We start from the raw sequence: 17860 nt of genomic DNA, 5'->3' as shown, positions 1-17860 counted from the left end.
AATTATAAGTACAGTTTTGAGTGTGTTGTTTTTTAGGATTTCCAACTTGTGCTTGTACTACAATATCTGAGGGAAGTATTATTCTTCCCTAAATATATAAAAACTAGTCCATACCCATTGAGCCATTGAGTGCACAGTTGCCCACGTACAGTATTGTTCTTCCTTTATGTTTTGATACTGAAAAACTTGTAAAATTAAATACAATTTGCAGGTCTGTTACAATATATACTCACATTATGGTGTTGCTTCGTTTACTCAAACAAATGTAAATACATTCTTCTGCCACTGCTCATTTTGTAGCGTTAGTAATGGCACTTTTATTTTGGAGAATTCAAACGAGTGACAGGAAGTATGAGTTTTGTTTCTGCCACCTGAACCCACCTGCAGTACACCACACTGTCTCTGGTAGAGGAGTCTGTAGACACCAACCAGGTGAGTTCACTGCACATTGAAGTATATAATTCATAATAATTTGAACATTTTAATGAGACAAGCTGTTTATTGAGCTCTGAACTTGGTGATATGGATGTTTGGTTAATGTTTATCATGCTCATAGTGTGCAAGAGAGAGGAGAGTTATGGAAAGAAAGATATTATCAACTTGATTGTTTAATTTATTTACAATTTTGAACATTTTCTATGCGTTTATCCTGTCTTGACATTAAAGACCCTAAAATTAAATCCTGTTTTTGGTGTGAGCTGTAGGATGAGGTTGAGATGGCAAACACAAAGAGGTGCAGCACTTTCTGTGGGAACTGAACTTCCCTCCATCAAAATGACAAAACCGGTTTGTCGACATAAACCTATAGACTGTAAACACTTTTGACAGTTTTTGTGAAACGCCTCCAATAAACGTTTTTTCCTTATTCATCTGTTTTTTAAAATATGACGCAACAACTTTTCTGGACAATTATTAAAAAAGAGCAATAATTAATACCATGACTAATTGTGGTCAAGGGGGTTCATTTACAGTACAGAAAAACAATAGTAAAATAAAAAAAAATTTATGATCCAAATTTGGTTGTAGTTTTAGAGGTTAACTACACAAAAGGTGCAGTTCAGATATATTGCACATTTTTTATAGCTTTTTTTTCATATTTTTAATCAGAATTTTCTTTCGTTCTTTGATTTTTGCAACACTTGCTTTTATTTGTTTTGCTTTTATTTCATTTTCTTGTACTATGTTTATGTTTTGCATCAATACACCACAGCACATCTCCTGTATGTGAAAACCTACTTGCAAGAAACCAGATTCTGATTCTGCTTTAAAGCCAGCAATTCAGTTTGACACCATCTTTTTTAAAAAACATGATAGCCTACTATTAAACGTTTAGTGATGTTTATACTAATTTAATCCATTACTACTTTTTCCACCTTATTTATACAAATATAAGACAGCAATTCATAGTATCAGCTTGTCAGCTTCCAGCATTCACGCCGCACTTTTTTTTAGTTTTACCTCGATATTCTCTTCGTGTATTCTGAAATATTTTCCCTCCTCTCTGTATAACAGCGAGCTCTGTGTTGAGACAAGTCTTTAGACAGACTATCTGACCTGTCTAGTGAGTTGTGTTCAGTGGGGAGTCACACCTTAACTATTGTGGGAACTCAACTTGTGTTCCCATGAATCTCAGCCGCTCTCCTTTTTTTCTTTGTCACTACAAAAACAACTGAAGCAACGCTGAAATGTGACTTGTGTCATCCAGGAAAGCCCCAAACTCAGTTCGCCATCACTTGTGTGTGTGTGTGTGTGGCTCATGCATCATTAGGTGCTCCATCGTAATGATCTTTTTTAAAATCTGAACCTTCATTAAATTCAACTTGAAAAGTGACTTACTGTTTATTGTTGCAGGTTCGTAGCCAGACACATTTACCCTTTGTTCAACGTACGTGTGTTGCTGCGCCGTGCTGGACCAATACAAGGTAACAGAATACAGAATATTACTAGCACTGTGTATATTTACAGTCAGAGTACTGCCCTAGTTTTAGTTTTAGTTCACTTGGCTGCTGTGACACTGCTGGTTTACAGTGGGATTCACAAAGTTCTGTATCTGTCCAACCTTCCATCTCAAAATCTCCTCGTCATGTTGCAGGTGTGAGAGATGCCCGTCACTGTCGTCAGAGACAATGGAGTGACTGTGATCACTGTGGCGAATGACAGGAAGAGCACGTTACCGCTGCTGTGTCAAATCCTGAAGACTCTTTGCTTCGGTCCATCGTGCTGCTCAGTGAAAAAGGGGCTGATGCAGACCAGTGTGACTGCAGCTCTCGGGGTGAGAGAGATTTAGTATTTATTCATGTGTAGTATTAAGTGATGGTTTTAAGATGTTAAGTTGTTCAAGTATAAGACAATGAGATTTAACAGTTCTGAATCTTTGACAGACCATACAGATCATGGTGGGCCTGTTCAACATCGGACTCGGGCCAGGACAAACATTCATGCATCCTTGGGATCTGACTGACTTAGGTGCTGCGTACTGGCTGGGTGCTGTGGTAAAGTAATATATTGTTGTGTTAATGCTGCCATAGGAGCACTGTTTTTTATTAGACATCACTATAGAGCCAATGGAGAAAGCTGATAACAAAAAGAAAAACAAAAAACAATTGAAACACAGTATTGTTAATGTCTCTGAGCTGTCTGCTGTCCTCTCTTCAGTTCATCATCACTGGAATCATGACCCTTGTTGCCGGGCGGAACCCCTCTATTTGTTTGGTAAGTAAAACCCATGTCTGAATAAAGCACCCTGGAAATAAAAGTCCTGCACTTAAAATTTTACTTAAAGGGGCAAAAAGCGAAATCATTTCACCGCTAGGTTTGCTGTTGTGCACTCGCCGGATCCCGGCTAGTGCTAACACCGGGAGCTAACGCTAACGCTAACATTCCTACTCTTCTCCGTGAGTGAGAGCAATGTTTTAGCCTGGCTACATTTTACAATGGTAATTGCAAATGTTAGCTGGGCTGCCGGGCTACTCACCTAACACGACCGTAACACCCGACCCATTGCTGGGACTAGAGTTGCCACCCGTCCCGTTTTTCCCAGAATTGTTCTCTTTTTTCATCAGCTGTCCCAGGAAAAAAAAAAATCTCTCCCGGGACACAATTTGTCCCGTTTTTTTGGGGAAAATGCAGCAGCAGCAGGCCAAGGAGTCCATCCAGAACGACGCATAGTGCCTCCAAATTCACACCTGTTCTTCTCTATGGTTTTTCTCCACGAAAGAAAATGATAAAGTTACACTAAAATTATGTATAACAGAGCTTTCATACAGCTTTACACACACATTACTCTTGGATGGATTACTCGCGAACGCAGGCTCGCACAGAAATGCCACGCATATCACATGAAAGCGTGGGAGCAGAGCTTTCCACTGACACCACAAACATCATTGTACTGTCATCCCATCACACTATAAATCCAGATTAATTGTCTACCAAATAAAAACCTGACCAATTTCTTTACAATCCATTATACAGATCTTGTTATCAGTCACTTCATATAGTGAGGAATATCGTATCTTACCACGTCTTAGGCTTGCATGTGTTTCTCCCTGTCTATCCACATTTGTAGTCCGGCTTTCAAGATGCATGGTTGACTATTTTTCTATTATCTTAGATGTAAATATTGATTGTTTCTTTCAGATAAAACACATTTTTGACTTGTGAATGAGTCAATGGAATTTCTTGCAATAATGAAAAAATACTGTCAATCATGTCCGCCTGGCACAAACCACATGTTTTGGACAGCTGTGAAGTGACAGAATGTCCCACCATCATGGTTCTTAGTAACACAGATTTGTTTTTTTCATTGATATAAAAATTAATATAAAATACAGGCACATAGAAGGACATGAAATGATGGCAAATCTGGTCTCCTATGTCTGAATTTCATGTTCATTGATCAGTCTGAACTGGTAATAATGGCCGAGCCCTCCGTCTCAAACATTTGGTTGAGTGTCCCTTTTTTTCACAAATCCAAGGTGGCAACCCTAGCTGGGGCCGAGCCGCTAATAACTCAAGCTCCGTACATTAACCCATGCTACGACTGTAACCTTAAATTTAATTGAATCGACATAGCGACATGTGCCTAACGTTACTGTAACACTAATAAAACAGACATTTGACTTTATGTTGTACCTGTCCAGGAGAAGAAGAGCTAGCACCGAGTCAGATTGTAGCCCCTTTAGCTCTGGCAGCGCTCTCCACCTTGGAAATGCAAGGCCGATGTTAATCTGGGTTCTGTCCCTTTCTTTATCCAACTTCTTCACCAACGACTGTTGTTTCTTTAGAGGTAATGTTGGATTCTGGTTGTCTTCAGGTGAATGTTTTGTTCCGCTCTCCGCCATTTCGCTTCAAAAATACGTGCTGCCATTGCTCACTGGCTGTAGCCTTTTATAGGGAGGAAGGGCCAAGGGCCCCGAGAGGAGGGAGGAGGCGGCGATTCACATGAAGATACATGAACGCGCAGCCGGACCGACTTGTAAACAAGGGGCTGGAGATCAACACAGAGAGAGGGTGTGTGAGGTCATGTTATACTCCAGACGAAATTACACCTCTAGTTCTTCACATAGCAATTTTTTAATTCCTTCAGTCTAGAAATGATGAATTTCCGCTTATTGCTCCTTTAAGTAAATGTACAAAAGTATGAGCACCAATGTTTACCAAAAGTACCAAAGGTCGTCATGATGCAGAATGGCTGACTCCAGAATCATATATATAATATTAATGAATTATGATCACTGATTTTACATGTTGCAGCCGATGGAGCTATTATAGGTAGCTTTATCTGTAATGCATTTTATTATCACATTTTATTTTCTGATAATGTTTTGTATCAATAATCTCATGTGTTACTATGTTAAAGATACCTGCATCTGAATGACGAAAAAGGCATCATTTTAAAGGGATAGTTAGAATTTTTTTAAGTGTGGTTGTGTGAGGTATGTATCCATAGTCAGAGATGGGCAAAAATACATCAAAATGTATTTTGATACAAAATACAAAATACCCCTCAAATAAATGTATCAAAATGAAATACATGTATTTTGCATTTTCAAATACAGAAAATACTTTTTTCTTTTTTTTTTAGCAGCGACCCGCAGCTCTATAGGTCATTCGGTCAGTCGGTCGGTCCACAAAGCTTTTCCTGGATAACTCAAAAAGTCCTTGACCAAAAATGCTCAAAATTTACATGCTGCAATTAGAGACCATGAGTAACTATGCCAGAAAGAACAACCATGATTCATCTATTAATGGCGTGATAGTAGCAAATTTGGTTGCAGCTATTACAAATTTGCGCTTGTTTTCTCACAATTTGGTATAGCAGAGTATTCAGGTTTGGGCTATTGCTAGCTTGATTTTATAACTATCATCACCATGTTTATTGTTATACAATAGGCTATGTAGCCAGACCCAGACATAAATCATATATCAAGCCATCTGTCACACTCAGATAAAATATTCACCTTGACAGACAATCTGTTGAACTTGGAAGAGGTGAGCAGCAAGGTAGTCTACTGGTAGTGTGGGTCCATCCACGTGAGCAGCATGCCTGGCAAGTCTAGTCTAGCTGTGCTGTGAACTGTCCACCAACGGTCTAGCTAAACAGCAGCAAGATACTGTAGCCACCTTTGGAGCCCCGTGTTCAACTTTTTTCAAATGAAAAAGAGAAAAAAAAGCTAGGGGCATGTAGGCTACCCTAATATATTATTTATTTATTTATTCAGATTTGGATTCAGACAACTTTATTGATCCCACGTGAGGGGAAAATTACTCCACTCAAAAGTATTTTGTTACAAATTACATTTGCTTTTTATCGGCCTTATCAAATACAAATTACAAAATACTCAAATGTAATTGAAATACGTATTTTAAATACAAGTAATAGAAATACTGCCCATCCCTGACCACAGTCAGTGTATTACATACAGTAGATGTCAGTGTGCTGCAGTTTGGAGAAGCAGACAGGAGTACCACCCCAGAAGCTATGTAATCAACACATTCTCACTCCGAAATGAAAGGTACCCTGGGTGCGATGGTTCTTGATGTTCCCTCATTTCTTTGCTTGAGCAGTCCAGAAAAACACAAGCACGCTCCATTCATTCAGAAATCTTTAGAAAAGTTTTAGTCTAATCGTGCAACAGCACTTTCTGACCCAAACAGCTGACCTGCGGCGTAATACAGTGCATGGCATACAGGAACACCAAAGTTATGAGAAGTTGAGAAAATGTAGCGCCAAAAGAAAGTACTGTCTGACAGCAGGGTAAAGCGGTGAAAATATTCTCAGTATAAAGGCCACTTCGGCTGATATTTATTTTTTAGGAAGACATTTTTAATGTTTTGGTTCTGTGGTGGTACTTCTGCCTGCTTCTCCAAACTAGGAGCGTGCCGACTGCCATCTACTGTGGGTAATACACTGACTATGGATCAGTAACCCCACTTGAAGAAATCCAAACTATCCCTTTAACAGATTGATAAAGCCAGCGATGTTACGTGTTACATATGTGAAATAAAACGCACACTGTGGTGGAGCAATGTCAAAAGAATAATGCCATCTTTCCTCTCAGGTGGGCTTTGCTGTGTTGATGAACATCGTCGGATCTATCTTCGCTCTTACTGCCATCGGGCTCTATGCCACAGATTTGACAGATGCCTCTACCTACAACATGTGTTTTGATGGTAATTACCGCTACTGCAGATATGACGGGCCCATTGCACGGGTAAGCATACTTTGAAAGGATACAGCTGGTTTCATTTTTTTTTACAATATATTTTTCTCTTTGTCAACGAATCCAGTGAAACAAACAAAACAAACAAAGTGGTAGTCCGTCTCTCTACTCTGTCTGTGGCTAATTGGATGCTACTGAAGACATAAATATGTTCTTGGTGAGTGGCTTGCTAGATTTAGCGACTTTTCAGAGCCTCTTAGCAACTTTATTTCTTAAAGCAACTAGCGACAAATTTAGTAACTTATTGAGACCATCAGCGAAAAAGCCACAAACATATTCAGATATATGATATTGTATTGTATTTCACTCACATGCAGGCTGCTCAGATTAATCAAAATCAGTGGCTACTCTGCTGAGTCTTTCACCCTAGTAATGGGATTTATCGTTCACTAGTGAGAGCCGGTTCTTTGGCTCTCGTTCACTTTAAAGAGCCGGTTCAAAGATGCAGTTCGTTCGTTCGTTTTTTTTGGGGGGGGGGGGGGGTTATTGCTGTGTGTGTGTGTGTGTGTGTGTGTGTGTGTGTGTGTTTGTGTGTGAAAATTCAGCCATTATCTACTCACCCATATGCCGATGGAAGCCCTTGTGAAGTTTTACAGTTCTCACATCCCTTGCGGAGATCGGCGGGGGGAGTGGCCAGCACATCTAATGGCATACGGCGCCCCAGACTAACGTCCAAAAACACAAAATTGAATCCACAAAGTATCTCCATACTGTTGATCCGTAGTGATCCAAGTGTGCTGCAGTTGCGACATAAAAAGTTGTTTCGAAAAACGTCATATGAACTCTGTTTTTAGCCTCACTGTAGCCTGTAGCTCTGACTTGCTAAAAGACCGTAGTGCAAATTATCATTTAGTGACTGCTACCGTTGTCTCTCCCTGCGGTGCACGTGTCACGTGATGTAAACATGGGTGAGCAAAGCTTATGCTTTCGCTGGTCTCCCACAGGTGCGCACACGTGAACACGGAGCACAGAGAAGCAGTCAGAGCTACAGGCTACAGTGAGGCTAAAAACAGAGTTCATATGACGTTTTTCCAAACAACTTTTTATGTCGCGGCTGCAGCACACTTGGATCACTATGGATGACCAGTATGGAGATACTATGTGGATTCAATTTTGTGTTTTTGGATGTTAGTCTGGGGCGCCGTCTGCCATTAGGTGTGCTGCCGCTCCCCCCGCCGATCTCCGCAAGGGATGTGAGGACTGTACAACTTCACCAGGGCCTCCCTCGGCACATGGGTGAGTAGATAATGGCTGAATTTTCATTTTTAGGTGCACTATCCCTTTAACTGTCTCTACAGTTGTGTGTTTCAGTCCACCTTCACTTGGTTCACCAGTTGTTACAATTGGTTAACAATGACAAAAATCATTACTGATGCTTTAAAGTGAAATTGTCTTGGAATAAAATCACCTCTGTCTCTTTTATTTCAGAATCTGGTGACAGTCAAGGATGCCACTATGATCATCCTCGCTGTTCTTCAGCTGTTTGTCTGCATCAGCTTTGCTGGTCTGGCCATCACGGCTTTGACTGCTGAGATGAAGAGGGAAGAGGTACGAACCAAGAAGACGATCCCAAAACTGTACAGTCCGCATGAATTAGAGGACAGCTGGGTGCTATATTCAGAATGTTGAAGCAAAGTATGAGCAGTAATAACAGGGACGCAATAGCTGTAGCAGTAAGGATAAATGTAGCTGCATTTCTGCTGCAGTATTTAAAGGGCCAGTGTGTAATATTTGGCATGGTTTATTGTCAATCTGAATCTGAATATTCTACCCATTAATATGTTTATACAAGTGTATAATCGCTATAAAATAAAATTCGTTTGGTTTTCGTAGCCTTATAATTATGCTTATATATATATATATATATAGCAAGGGCCTTGCTTTAGAGAGGTCGCCATCTTGCGCCGCCATGAATGTAAGGCAGCCGGAGCGGACAATCCAGCCAGCCAGAGAACGCGTTTCGCGTGTATAAATGAACCAATGAAGACAGCGGAAGGAAGGAAGAAGGAGGAGGAAACAGCAGAGAGTGTTAGTAGTTCGTTGATAGAGAGTAGTGAAAAGTTTTTTTAGTTATAAAGTTTGCGAATGGACCACACTTACCACGCAACAGGAGAGAATGAACCCGAACCGTCATCTGCGAGGAAAAGAAGACGCAACTTCACTCCTTGTGATGCACTCTCTGCAGCGCTTTTCCTCCTGGTGATATATCTCCCCAACGATGGTAGCACCAAATCCCATTCTGTGCATTCAGCCTCTCTTCTCACCCGCTCAGCATCAAACACATGGAATTCCTCATCTGTATGCTCCGGCTCAAACAGGTATGGCTCTGGGTCTGTGTCCGATACAAGAAACTCTTCAAAATTGCGTTCAAAGTCGTCCATTGCAGCTACTATAGTCCGGAGATATGGCTAGGCTAAATAAACAGCTGAGCTCTGTTTACAGGCTACGCTGTCAGTCAGTGTGCGGGCTGGAGATTGGTGGAGCAGAGAGGGGAGGGGGGTCCCCACTCGGAATGGTAAACGAGTATGTGTGTGAAGTTATGAAGTGTGTCTGTTACGCTAGAAGAGTCGGAGTTTGGGACGAAGTCTTTTACTCCCTGGAGTGTTACTGGAGTTTTTGGAGTGCTCAAATAAACGGGCCTTTTTCCCGAACGCTACTCTGGTCTCCTGCTCGTGAGGGATTCATTACAATGTCGTAACATGGTTTAGATTTCTAAATAAACACTCACCTCGTCGCTAGATAGACCTACTCCTGAAAAACTCGTGCGCAAGGCTTTTTGTCCCTACGAGGCCACCGTCATTTACCTGGCGGGAGGGGTGAGCGAGTGAGCCCTGCAATCTAGAATTTGACAACTGTTTTCAACCCATTTTACTTTCAGTCTTATGAAAGTTTATTTTATTTTCTGTGCCAACAGGGTGGCAAAGATGTTGAAGATCAGCAGCCACAGTTGAAGGAAATCCTCCTGACCAGTCCTGGTGCTTAAAATCAACTCAGCTTAACACGTGGAAGCATGACTCTGAGTCGATATAATATTTGTGCTTTTACACACACTTGCTAAAAGTAATCAAAACTGCTTCATATCTCAGGGACACTTTTTCCAGCTGGTGCATGTGTTTAATTTTTTTTTTCTATCTGCTTATGAATTTTTTTTTTAAAGGAAACTTGAATAAAAAAACATGAAATGGTGAAAACAGTCAAAAGAGACACTTGAGTTATTTTCGGGAGGCTAGATATCTTAAACCCTCAGCAGATTACACTAAAAACTGTATGCATAAATACCACAAGGGGTAACTGAAAGTAAAGATTTTAAAGATATTAGTTTATTGGCCATTTGAAGCACCACAATTTGTATTAGAGCGTTTTTGGTAGTTTTCCACATCCTTAAACACACTGAGCAGCAGCATATACTGGGTAAGATTGAGTTGCACCTGAGACAGTTTTCTGAGAACTTTGGGGTCTTCTCTTGTTTGCACTGTACATGAGCTGCTAACTCAACAGTCATTGCAGCTTGGTAATGTTCATTAGCCTCACCTTTCTAAGGTGGACGGTATGTCAAAGTCTCTTGCTCAAAAAGTTACAGAACAATCCACTCTGACTCACAAGTATATTGGTACACTCGAAATAATAACGATAATAATAACAATAATAATAATAATAATAATAATAATAATGATGATGATAATGATACAGCTAACTGGCCAGTATTTTTCAATAGTATGTAAATGTTAGCTAACTAGTTCACCTCACTGTTACAAGTGCCACACAGTGATTGGGCGTTAGCTAGCTCACGTTTGCAGAAGGATTAATGGGTTAACAGCTTTGATGATGTTTCATATATTCCCTGCTGATAGATCAATAAATAAATGAGCCATTTATTATGAGACTGAGGCTGTATTGTCTGAGACCTGCGGCTGTTTGGTCTGAGACCTTTTTTTTTCTGAGGCCCTACCGTCTGTGACCTGAGGCTGTTTAGTCTGAGATCTTTTTTTTCTGAGGCTGTTTCATCTGAGACCTGAGGCCGTTTGGTCTGAGACCTTTTTTTTTTCTGAGGCTGTTTCATCTGAGGCCTGAGGCCGTTTGGTCTGAGACCTTTTTTTTTCTAAAACCCTTTTGTCTGAGACCTTTTTCTTTTCTAAGGCCGTTTCATCTGAGACTTGAGGCCATTTGGTCTGATACCTTTTTTTCTGAGGCCGTTTCATTAGAGACCTGAGGCCGTTTAGTCTGAGACCTTTTTTCTAAAACCCTTTTGTCTGAGACCTTTTTTTCTGAGGCTGTTTGGCCTGAGACCTTTTTTTTCTGAGGCCCTACTGTCTGAGACCTTTTTTTTTTTTCTGAGGCCCTACCGTCTGTGACCCAAGGCCATTTAGTCAGAGATCTTTTTTTACCGAGGCTGTTTTGTGTGAGACCTGAGGCCATTTAGTCTGAGACCTTTTTTTTTCTAAAACCCTTTTGTCTGAGACCTTTTTCTTTTCTGAGGCCGTTTCATCTGAGACTTGAGGCCGTTTGGTCTGAGACCTTTTTTTCTGAGGCTGTTTCGTTAGAGACCTGAGGCCGTTTCATCTGAGACCTGAGGCCGTTTCGTCTGAGACATTTCTTCTAAAACCCTTTCGTCTGAGACCTTTTTTTTCTGAGGCCATTTCGTAAGAGACCTGAGGCCGTTTTGTCTGAGGTAGTTTCATCTGAAGTCTGACAGAGGTTTTCCTGAGACCTGATACTTTTTCATCTAACTCCGATGCCTGAGGATGTCCTAAATGGACACCATATGCCTGCTCTTGTCCACTTTCCAGGAGAGGTGCAGTTCATCCTGACTAACAATTCACAGTCTCTTTTACTCTAAATGAAACCATAATTTAAAAAAATGAATATACTGCATTAAAGCAGACTTAAAACTAGTCATTAAGACCTTGAACTCATGAGAATAATGTTAACTGTTGCTACTTTTACTCAAATGAATAATCTAACCAATTATTCTGCGGCTGCTAATTATGTAGAGTAGGTAATTTAAACGCTTTTATTTTGAAGAAATCAGCGACAGGAAGTATCCTGCGCCTCCGAGGAGCCAGTCTGCCTGTCGCAGTTACAGGAATCTCTAGACAGAAAACAAGGTGAGTTCACTGCACGTAAAATTAATAATAATTTGAACTCTATAGTGAGACAAGCTGTTTACTGAGCTCTGAACTGCTCGGTGTGGATGTTTGGTTGATGGTAATCATGTACTACAGTCTGGGAGAGAAAGAGAGATGATGTCAACAATAAATAAGGTAATGCATCGTCATTTTCTGGGAGACTCGGATGACCTCCCTCAAATATCACAACCTGTAGGTGAGCCTGCACCAATCTGATTTTAAAACAAAGTCAAAGCTGTGATCTTAAGCCTCGAATAAGTGCCGGTTGATGTGAAACTCCTCAGTGCGTCATCACATTTCACTGATTTTCATTTCCAGTAATTCCAGCTGCTCAGGGAGGGACTTCACTGAAACTGAAACCAGACATGTTCTGCTTTGACAGCCGGAACATATTCACTGGCATTTGTAAGGAACAATATAAATAATATGGAGCTCCAAATGACGATGATTTTCATTATGTAATCTGCTGATTATTTTCTTGATTAATGCATTAATGATTGGTTTAAAAAAAAAAAAAGTAGGAAAACAATAAAATAAATGTCATTAAACTTCTCCAAAGCCCCAAATGACATCATCATGTTGTGTTTTGTTTGACCAGCTGTCCAAAACCCAAAATATTTAGTTTATAATGATAGGAAACAGAGAGTTAACAAATCATTATATTTTGGCAGTCAGAATGAGAATGATTTTGGCCTTTTTGGTTTAAAAATGATTTAAACATTCAGTTATAAAAATATTTTCAATTAGTTTAATTAGTTAATTAATTAATTATACAGCTAATTGGTCCATTGTTGCACCTCTAATGACATTTTACAGTTTCAAAGCACATTTATATGATTGCATGTGTGCATGTTTGGGCTAAGATACTTCACTGGTTTCTGACTTTTTCAATTAAATTTTATTTGTTTATTCTTTCTTTTTTTAAAGATATTTTTTAGGGCATGTTTTGCCTTTAATTGATAGGACACTCAAGTGTGAAAGGGGGAGAGAGAGGGAGAGACATGCAGCAAACTGCCACAGGCCGGAGTCGAACCCGGGCCGCTGCGGCAACAGCCTTGTACATGGGGTGCCCGCTCCACCACTGAGCCACTGACGCCCAATTCAATTTTGTTTATAAAGCCCAATATCACAAATCACAAGAGGGCTTTACAGCATATGACATCCCTCTGTAATTTTACCCTTGCAGTGGATAATGAAAAACCCCCCAAAAAACCCTTTAACAGGAAAAAAAAAACGGCAGAAACCTCAGGAAGAGCAACTGAGGAGGGATCCCTCTTCCAGGACGGACAGACGTGCAATAGATGTCGTACTGTCGTAGGGATCAGGCAGGACCACGGCAGCAGCACAACCACGACACACCATCCAGGCATAGCTGTGATACGAGGTAACCTGCGAGACAGTGGAGCACAAAGGCTCCAGAGAAGAAGCCGAGTTCGCGAGATGCAGTAATAGGACATCAACTGAAGAAGAACCAACTTTTTAGAAACTAAGGAGAGAGAGGGAGAAGGTGCTCGGTGTATTATAGGGGGGTCCTCCGGCAGACTAGGCCTAAGTCAGCCTAACTAGAGGCTGGTACAAGGCAAGCCTGAGCCAGCCCTAACTATAAGCTTTATCAAAGAGGAAAGTCTTAAGTCTAGTCTTAAATGTGGAGACAGTGTCTGCCTCCCGGACTGCAACAGGAAGATGATTCCACAGGAGAGGAGCCTGATAGCTGAAGGCTCTGGCTCCTGATCTACTTTTGGAGACTTTAGGGACCACGAGTAACCCTGCGTTCTCAGAGCGCAGTGTTCTGGTGGGATAATATGGCACTATGAGCTCTCTAAGATATGACGGAGCTTGACCATTTAGAGCTTTATAAGTTAACAACAGGATTTTAAATTCAATTCTGGATTTTACAGGGAGCCAGTGCAGAGAAGCTAAAACAGGAGAAATGTGATCTCTTTTCTTAGTTCCTGTTAGCACATGTGCCACCCCATTCTGGATCAGCTCTTAAAGAAGTATTAGAGCTACCTGATACCTGATAGGGAATTGCAGTAATCCAGCCTTGAGGTAACAGAAGCATGGACCAATTTTTCTGCATCTTTTTGGGACAGGATAGGCCTAATTTTCGCAGTACTACGCAGATGAAAGAATGCAGTCTGTGAAGTCTGTTTTGTGTGGGAGTTAAGAGACAAATCTTGGTCAAATATGACTCAGAGGATTCTTACGGTTGTGTTAGAGGCCAGAGCAATGCCATCCAGACAAGCTATATATTTAGATAGAGACTCAAGAGCTCCATTCTCAGGTGAATTTAAAGTTCTCAGTTTCTGGTAAAAAAAAAAAAAAAAAAAATTCTTTAATCGTAGACCCACCTGTTTGAGTGTCCTTATGTTGTTTGTTTTTGTGACACCTATGTGCAACTTGGCTGCTGTACCACTGCAATTTTCCCAGCGTGATTAATAACTACTGCATCTTTCCTGTCATCCATCCACATAATTTCCAAATCTCCTCGTCATGTTGCAGGTGTGAGAGATGTCCTTCAATGTTGTTAAAGACAAGGGAGTGACTGTGATCACTGTGGCGGCTGACGAGAAGAGCATGTTACCACCGCTGTGTCAGATCATGAAGTCTCTCTGCTACAGTCCGGTATGCTGCTCAGTGAACAGGGGGATGATACAGACCAGTGTGGCTGTGGCTCTCGGGGTGAGAGATTTAAATGTATTTATTAATGTGCAGTGTGAAGTGATGGTTCCAAAATGTTATGTTGTTCAAGTATGAGACAATGAGATCTAACAGTTTTGAATCTTTTACAGACCATACAGATCATGGTGGGGCTGTTCAACATCGGACTCGGGCCAGGACGAACAAGCCTCCATCCTGATGATTTTGCCCATTTGGGAGTTGCGTACTGGCTGGGTGGTGTGGTAAGATAATTTTGCTGGATTAACAATAGCAATAGCACAATAGCAAAAATAGGGCTATCTATAAGAAATAATTCATAGATTTTTGTTTCCGATTTCTTCCCTATAAAAAAATAATGTGCTGTGCTCTCTTCAGTTCATCTTAACTGGAATCATGTCCATTCTTGCCGGCCAGTTCCCCTCGCGGTGCCTGGTAAGTAAAGACCTTTTGAGACGTGCTCCCCTTCATGTTGTGGGTCATGGGAATTTAACATGCTGGTCTCATTTTTGAATAAGCACCCCGGTCACTTATGTTCTGCCTTCTTGGACCACTGCAGTGATTCAGTTCAATCATTATTAATAAGTGTATAAGAGACAATTTTCCTTGTTTTTGTTTTCCTGTATTACAACTGGTGAACACTGTGTGGCAGTCACCTTGTTTAGATGTACAGGGAAATGCAGCCACATGTGTTGCATGCCTGGGGAGGCACTCATGGCGTCAGGGAGAAAGATAGTGAGGCAGTAATCAGTGTGATTAAGCTACCTTACTCTGCTTGACGAGCGTTGTGTTGTGTAAATGTAAGTAATAAAAGCAAGACAGCAAGAGAAGTTTGTGGACTCAGTGAATGAACAAAGCAGCTGATGCCTACAGCACACGTCAGCTAGAACTCATTGACATGGAGCAACGTAGAGACTTAATGGAAAGCCACTGTAATAATAATAAAAAATAATAATAACTTTATTCATATAGCACAATTCATGCATAAAATTCAACACAAAGTGCTGATCATAAAAATCAAAACATTGTGATAGAGAAAAAAAGATGATAAAAACATATATTAAAGTAATGATAATAATTATTAAAGAAAAAAGTAGTGGATAAAGTATTATTCAGTGAAAACTACAGGCTAAGACAGGATAAAACAACCATCAGTTAAAGAAGCATTTCAGGAGAAAGCAGTGGTAAAAAGATAAGTCTTTAGGCTGTCCATGTAGGCGTGTGGAAGAGGCTTTCTGCGTAGCCCTCAGAAAGGCAGAGGGGCCCCAGCACAGAGCCATACCGCCCCAGTTTTATATATTCAGCATCAAACTTGCATTTGAACATGTCATCAAGCTAGTTTGCCGTGTCTGTCAAATAGCTGTCCAGTAGCCACTCACTCTACGGCAGAAAATAGCTCCTCAAAATAAAAGCTCTGTGCTGGAAATTCACTGTACTAAAAAATTAAGTGTGGTTATTACAAACTTGACATGTTCGTGATTCAGAATGGACCCACAACTCACTTTTGGATGGTGACCCACCAGCTGGGAACCCCTGTATAATAATAATAATAGTAATAATAATAATAATAAAACAGAGTTACAAAGTGCTTTACATGTCAATAATTAAAGCAGACGACATGAAAACAACAATTTTTATAAGAACTGATAAAACCGAGGAAATAAAAGACAGTTTAAATGAACTTAAAACTCAAGTAAAATCAGGAAAGGCTCTTCTGTAAAAACATGTTTTAAGAGGGGACTTTAAAGAGATCACTGACTCTGCCGACCTGATTTCCTCGGGCCTCTGTCCCCTTTAGTTTTCAGCCAGGCCTATGGAACAGACAAAAGACCTCTGCTTGAGGACCTCAAAGAATGTCCTGGTGTGTGTGGCACTAAGAGGTTAGCGATATAGCTGGGAGAGAGACCATGAGGAGACCCTGGCAGCTGAATTCTGAACAGTCTGGAGTCCGGAGGCAAGAAAAGAGGCTGTTGCCGTGATCCAGGCATAAAGAGATGAAGATGTATTAGTGGATTTGCTACCAGAAGCAGGGCCGAGCATCACGTTGAAAACTGTACACTGTTGTGGAGCACTGTGGAAAGAATAATGGGGTCTTTCTTCTCAGGTGATCTCTTCCGTGGTGATAAACATAATCGGATCTCTCATCACCATTTTTGGCGTTGTGCTCTACGCCATAGACATCTTTGATGTCACGGATGCCAACATGTGTGACTGGGAAAGGTACAAATCTCGTGAAGATGACAACTGCACATCAGTCATGCACTTTTTCCAGGTAAGCATGCGTTTAAAGGATGATGCTTGTTGTATGCTGTAGTTTTCTCATTGTCAACGAATCGACAACAACTTAGTTCGTCTCTCAATATTGTCTGACTTCTAGAACTATATTAAACATTCAGTGGAGTTTTGACAGTGTAATTTAATTTTGTCAGTTTCAGAGTGAAGAAATCTGATTTGTCTTTCCTTCTTAAATGATTCGAATTCTTTCTTTGTCATTTCTTGTCTGTATCAGCGCATAGTGGTGGCCATGGACATTACTATGATCGTCCTGACTGTTCTGCAGCTGTGTGTCTCCATCAACATGACTCTTCTGGGCATCAAGGGTGTGTGCACGCTGAGGAAGGGAAAGGTACGAAGTGAGACACACAAAGTCACAATCCAAGTAAAACAGTGATTAATCGTACTTGTAGCAGTATTCCTAGAGTACTTGTTTATTTTGTTGTGTGTCAGCAGGGCGGCAGAGCTGACGAGGCTGACCAGCCACTGTTGAAGGAAGTCCTCATGACCAGTCCTGGTGCCTAAAATCAACTCAGCATTCATCCAAACATGAAGATGTTGGAGTGTGATCAGCAACGCATCATTACAACTGTTTAATGTGTCAGCTTGAAATAATAACTAATAACTGTTTTTTTTTCTAAATTTCAAGTACACAACTTTTTTATGTTTAAGAGAAAAATCAATCTATAGTCTGGTACAATGTGATTTTTATAAATATTTCTTTTTTTATCAGCTTGTGAATCATCATTTAAAGTAATCTTCCTTGAATAAAGGTAAAAGTGTTGACAATGTTTTGAGTTATCAAGAACAAAATTCCCCTCATTGGGGCAGCATCATTAGGCATGATCGGAAATATGTAAAAGATGGGCATCATATGCACATTTAAGAGGGGGTAAATGTGTTTTGGGTAGGCTTCTAATGCAGTCTGAAAGAATAACATTTGCTAGGAAAGAAGAAACTTCTCCATATTCACCAAGGTTATCAGACATGATCTGAAGAGCAAAATAAAATACTTGATGTCGGGTCAGAGGCTGTAAATTATGGAGGGGTTATATATTTTGGCAGACTTCATTTCCAGTT

General features: G+C 40.5%; 2 protein-coding genes across 4 annotated transcripts; both read left to right on the top strand.

The window, feature by feature from the left end:
• The first annotated feature begins 142 nt into the window (after positions 1-142).
• On the top strand, positions 143-9921 carry LOC125892750 (uncharacterized). The gene is made up of 8 exons (XM_049582953.1): positions 143-432; positions 1852-1922; positions 2093-2272; positions 2382-2492; positions 2656-2712; positions 6561-6713; positions 8151-8270; positions 9637-9921. The coding sequence occupies exons 3-8, from the start codon at positions 2102-2104 to the stop codon at positions 9703-9705; spliced, it is 681 nt and encodes a 226-aa protein (XP_049438910.1). The 5' UTR covers positions 143-432; positions 1852-1922; positions 2093-2101; the 3' UTR covers positions 9706-9921.
• A 1789-nt stretch (positions 9922-11710) lies between these two features.
• LOC125892745 (membrane-spanning 4-domains subfamily A member 4D-like) lies at positions 11711-17569 on the top strand. Of its 3 annotated transcripts, none has more exons than XM_049582943.1 (7): positions 11711-11827; positions 14351-14530; positions 14641-14751; positions 14885-14941; positions 16611-16778; positions 17016-17132; positions 17234-17569. In XM_049582943.1, exons 2-7 carry the CDS (start codon positions 14360-14362, stop codon positions 17303-17305), a joined length of 696 nt encoding a protein of 231 aa, XP_049438900.1. In that variant the 5' UTR covers positions 11711-11827; positions 14351-14359; the 3' UTR covers positions 17306-17569. The 3 variants fall into 3 exon arrangements, with proteins under 3 accessions (XP_049438900.1, XP_049438901.1, XP_049438902.1); XM_049582944.1 differs by lacking the exon at positions 11711-11827 and adding an exon at positions 12185-12253; XM_049582945.1 differs by lacking the exon at positions 11711-11827 and adding an exon at positions 12192-12253 and having other exon boundaries at positions 17237-17569.
• Positions 17570-17860: the final 291 nt, after the last annotated feature.

The sequence above is a fragment of the Epinephelus fuscoguttatus genome, linkage group LG8 (genome assembly GCF_011397635.1).
Source record: "Epinephelus fuscoguttatus linkage group LG8, E.fuscoguttatus.final_Chr_v1".
Lineage (NCBI taxonomy): Eukaryota > Metazoa > Chordata > Actinopteri > Perciformes > Serranidae > Epinephelus > Epinephelus fuscoguttatus.
Note: the sequence above shows the minus strand (reverse complement) of the source record. Positions and strands in the feature narration are given on the sequence as shown.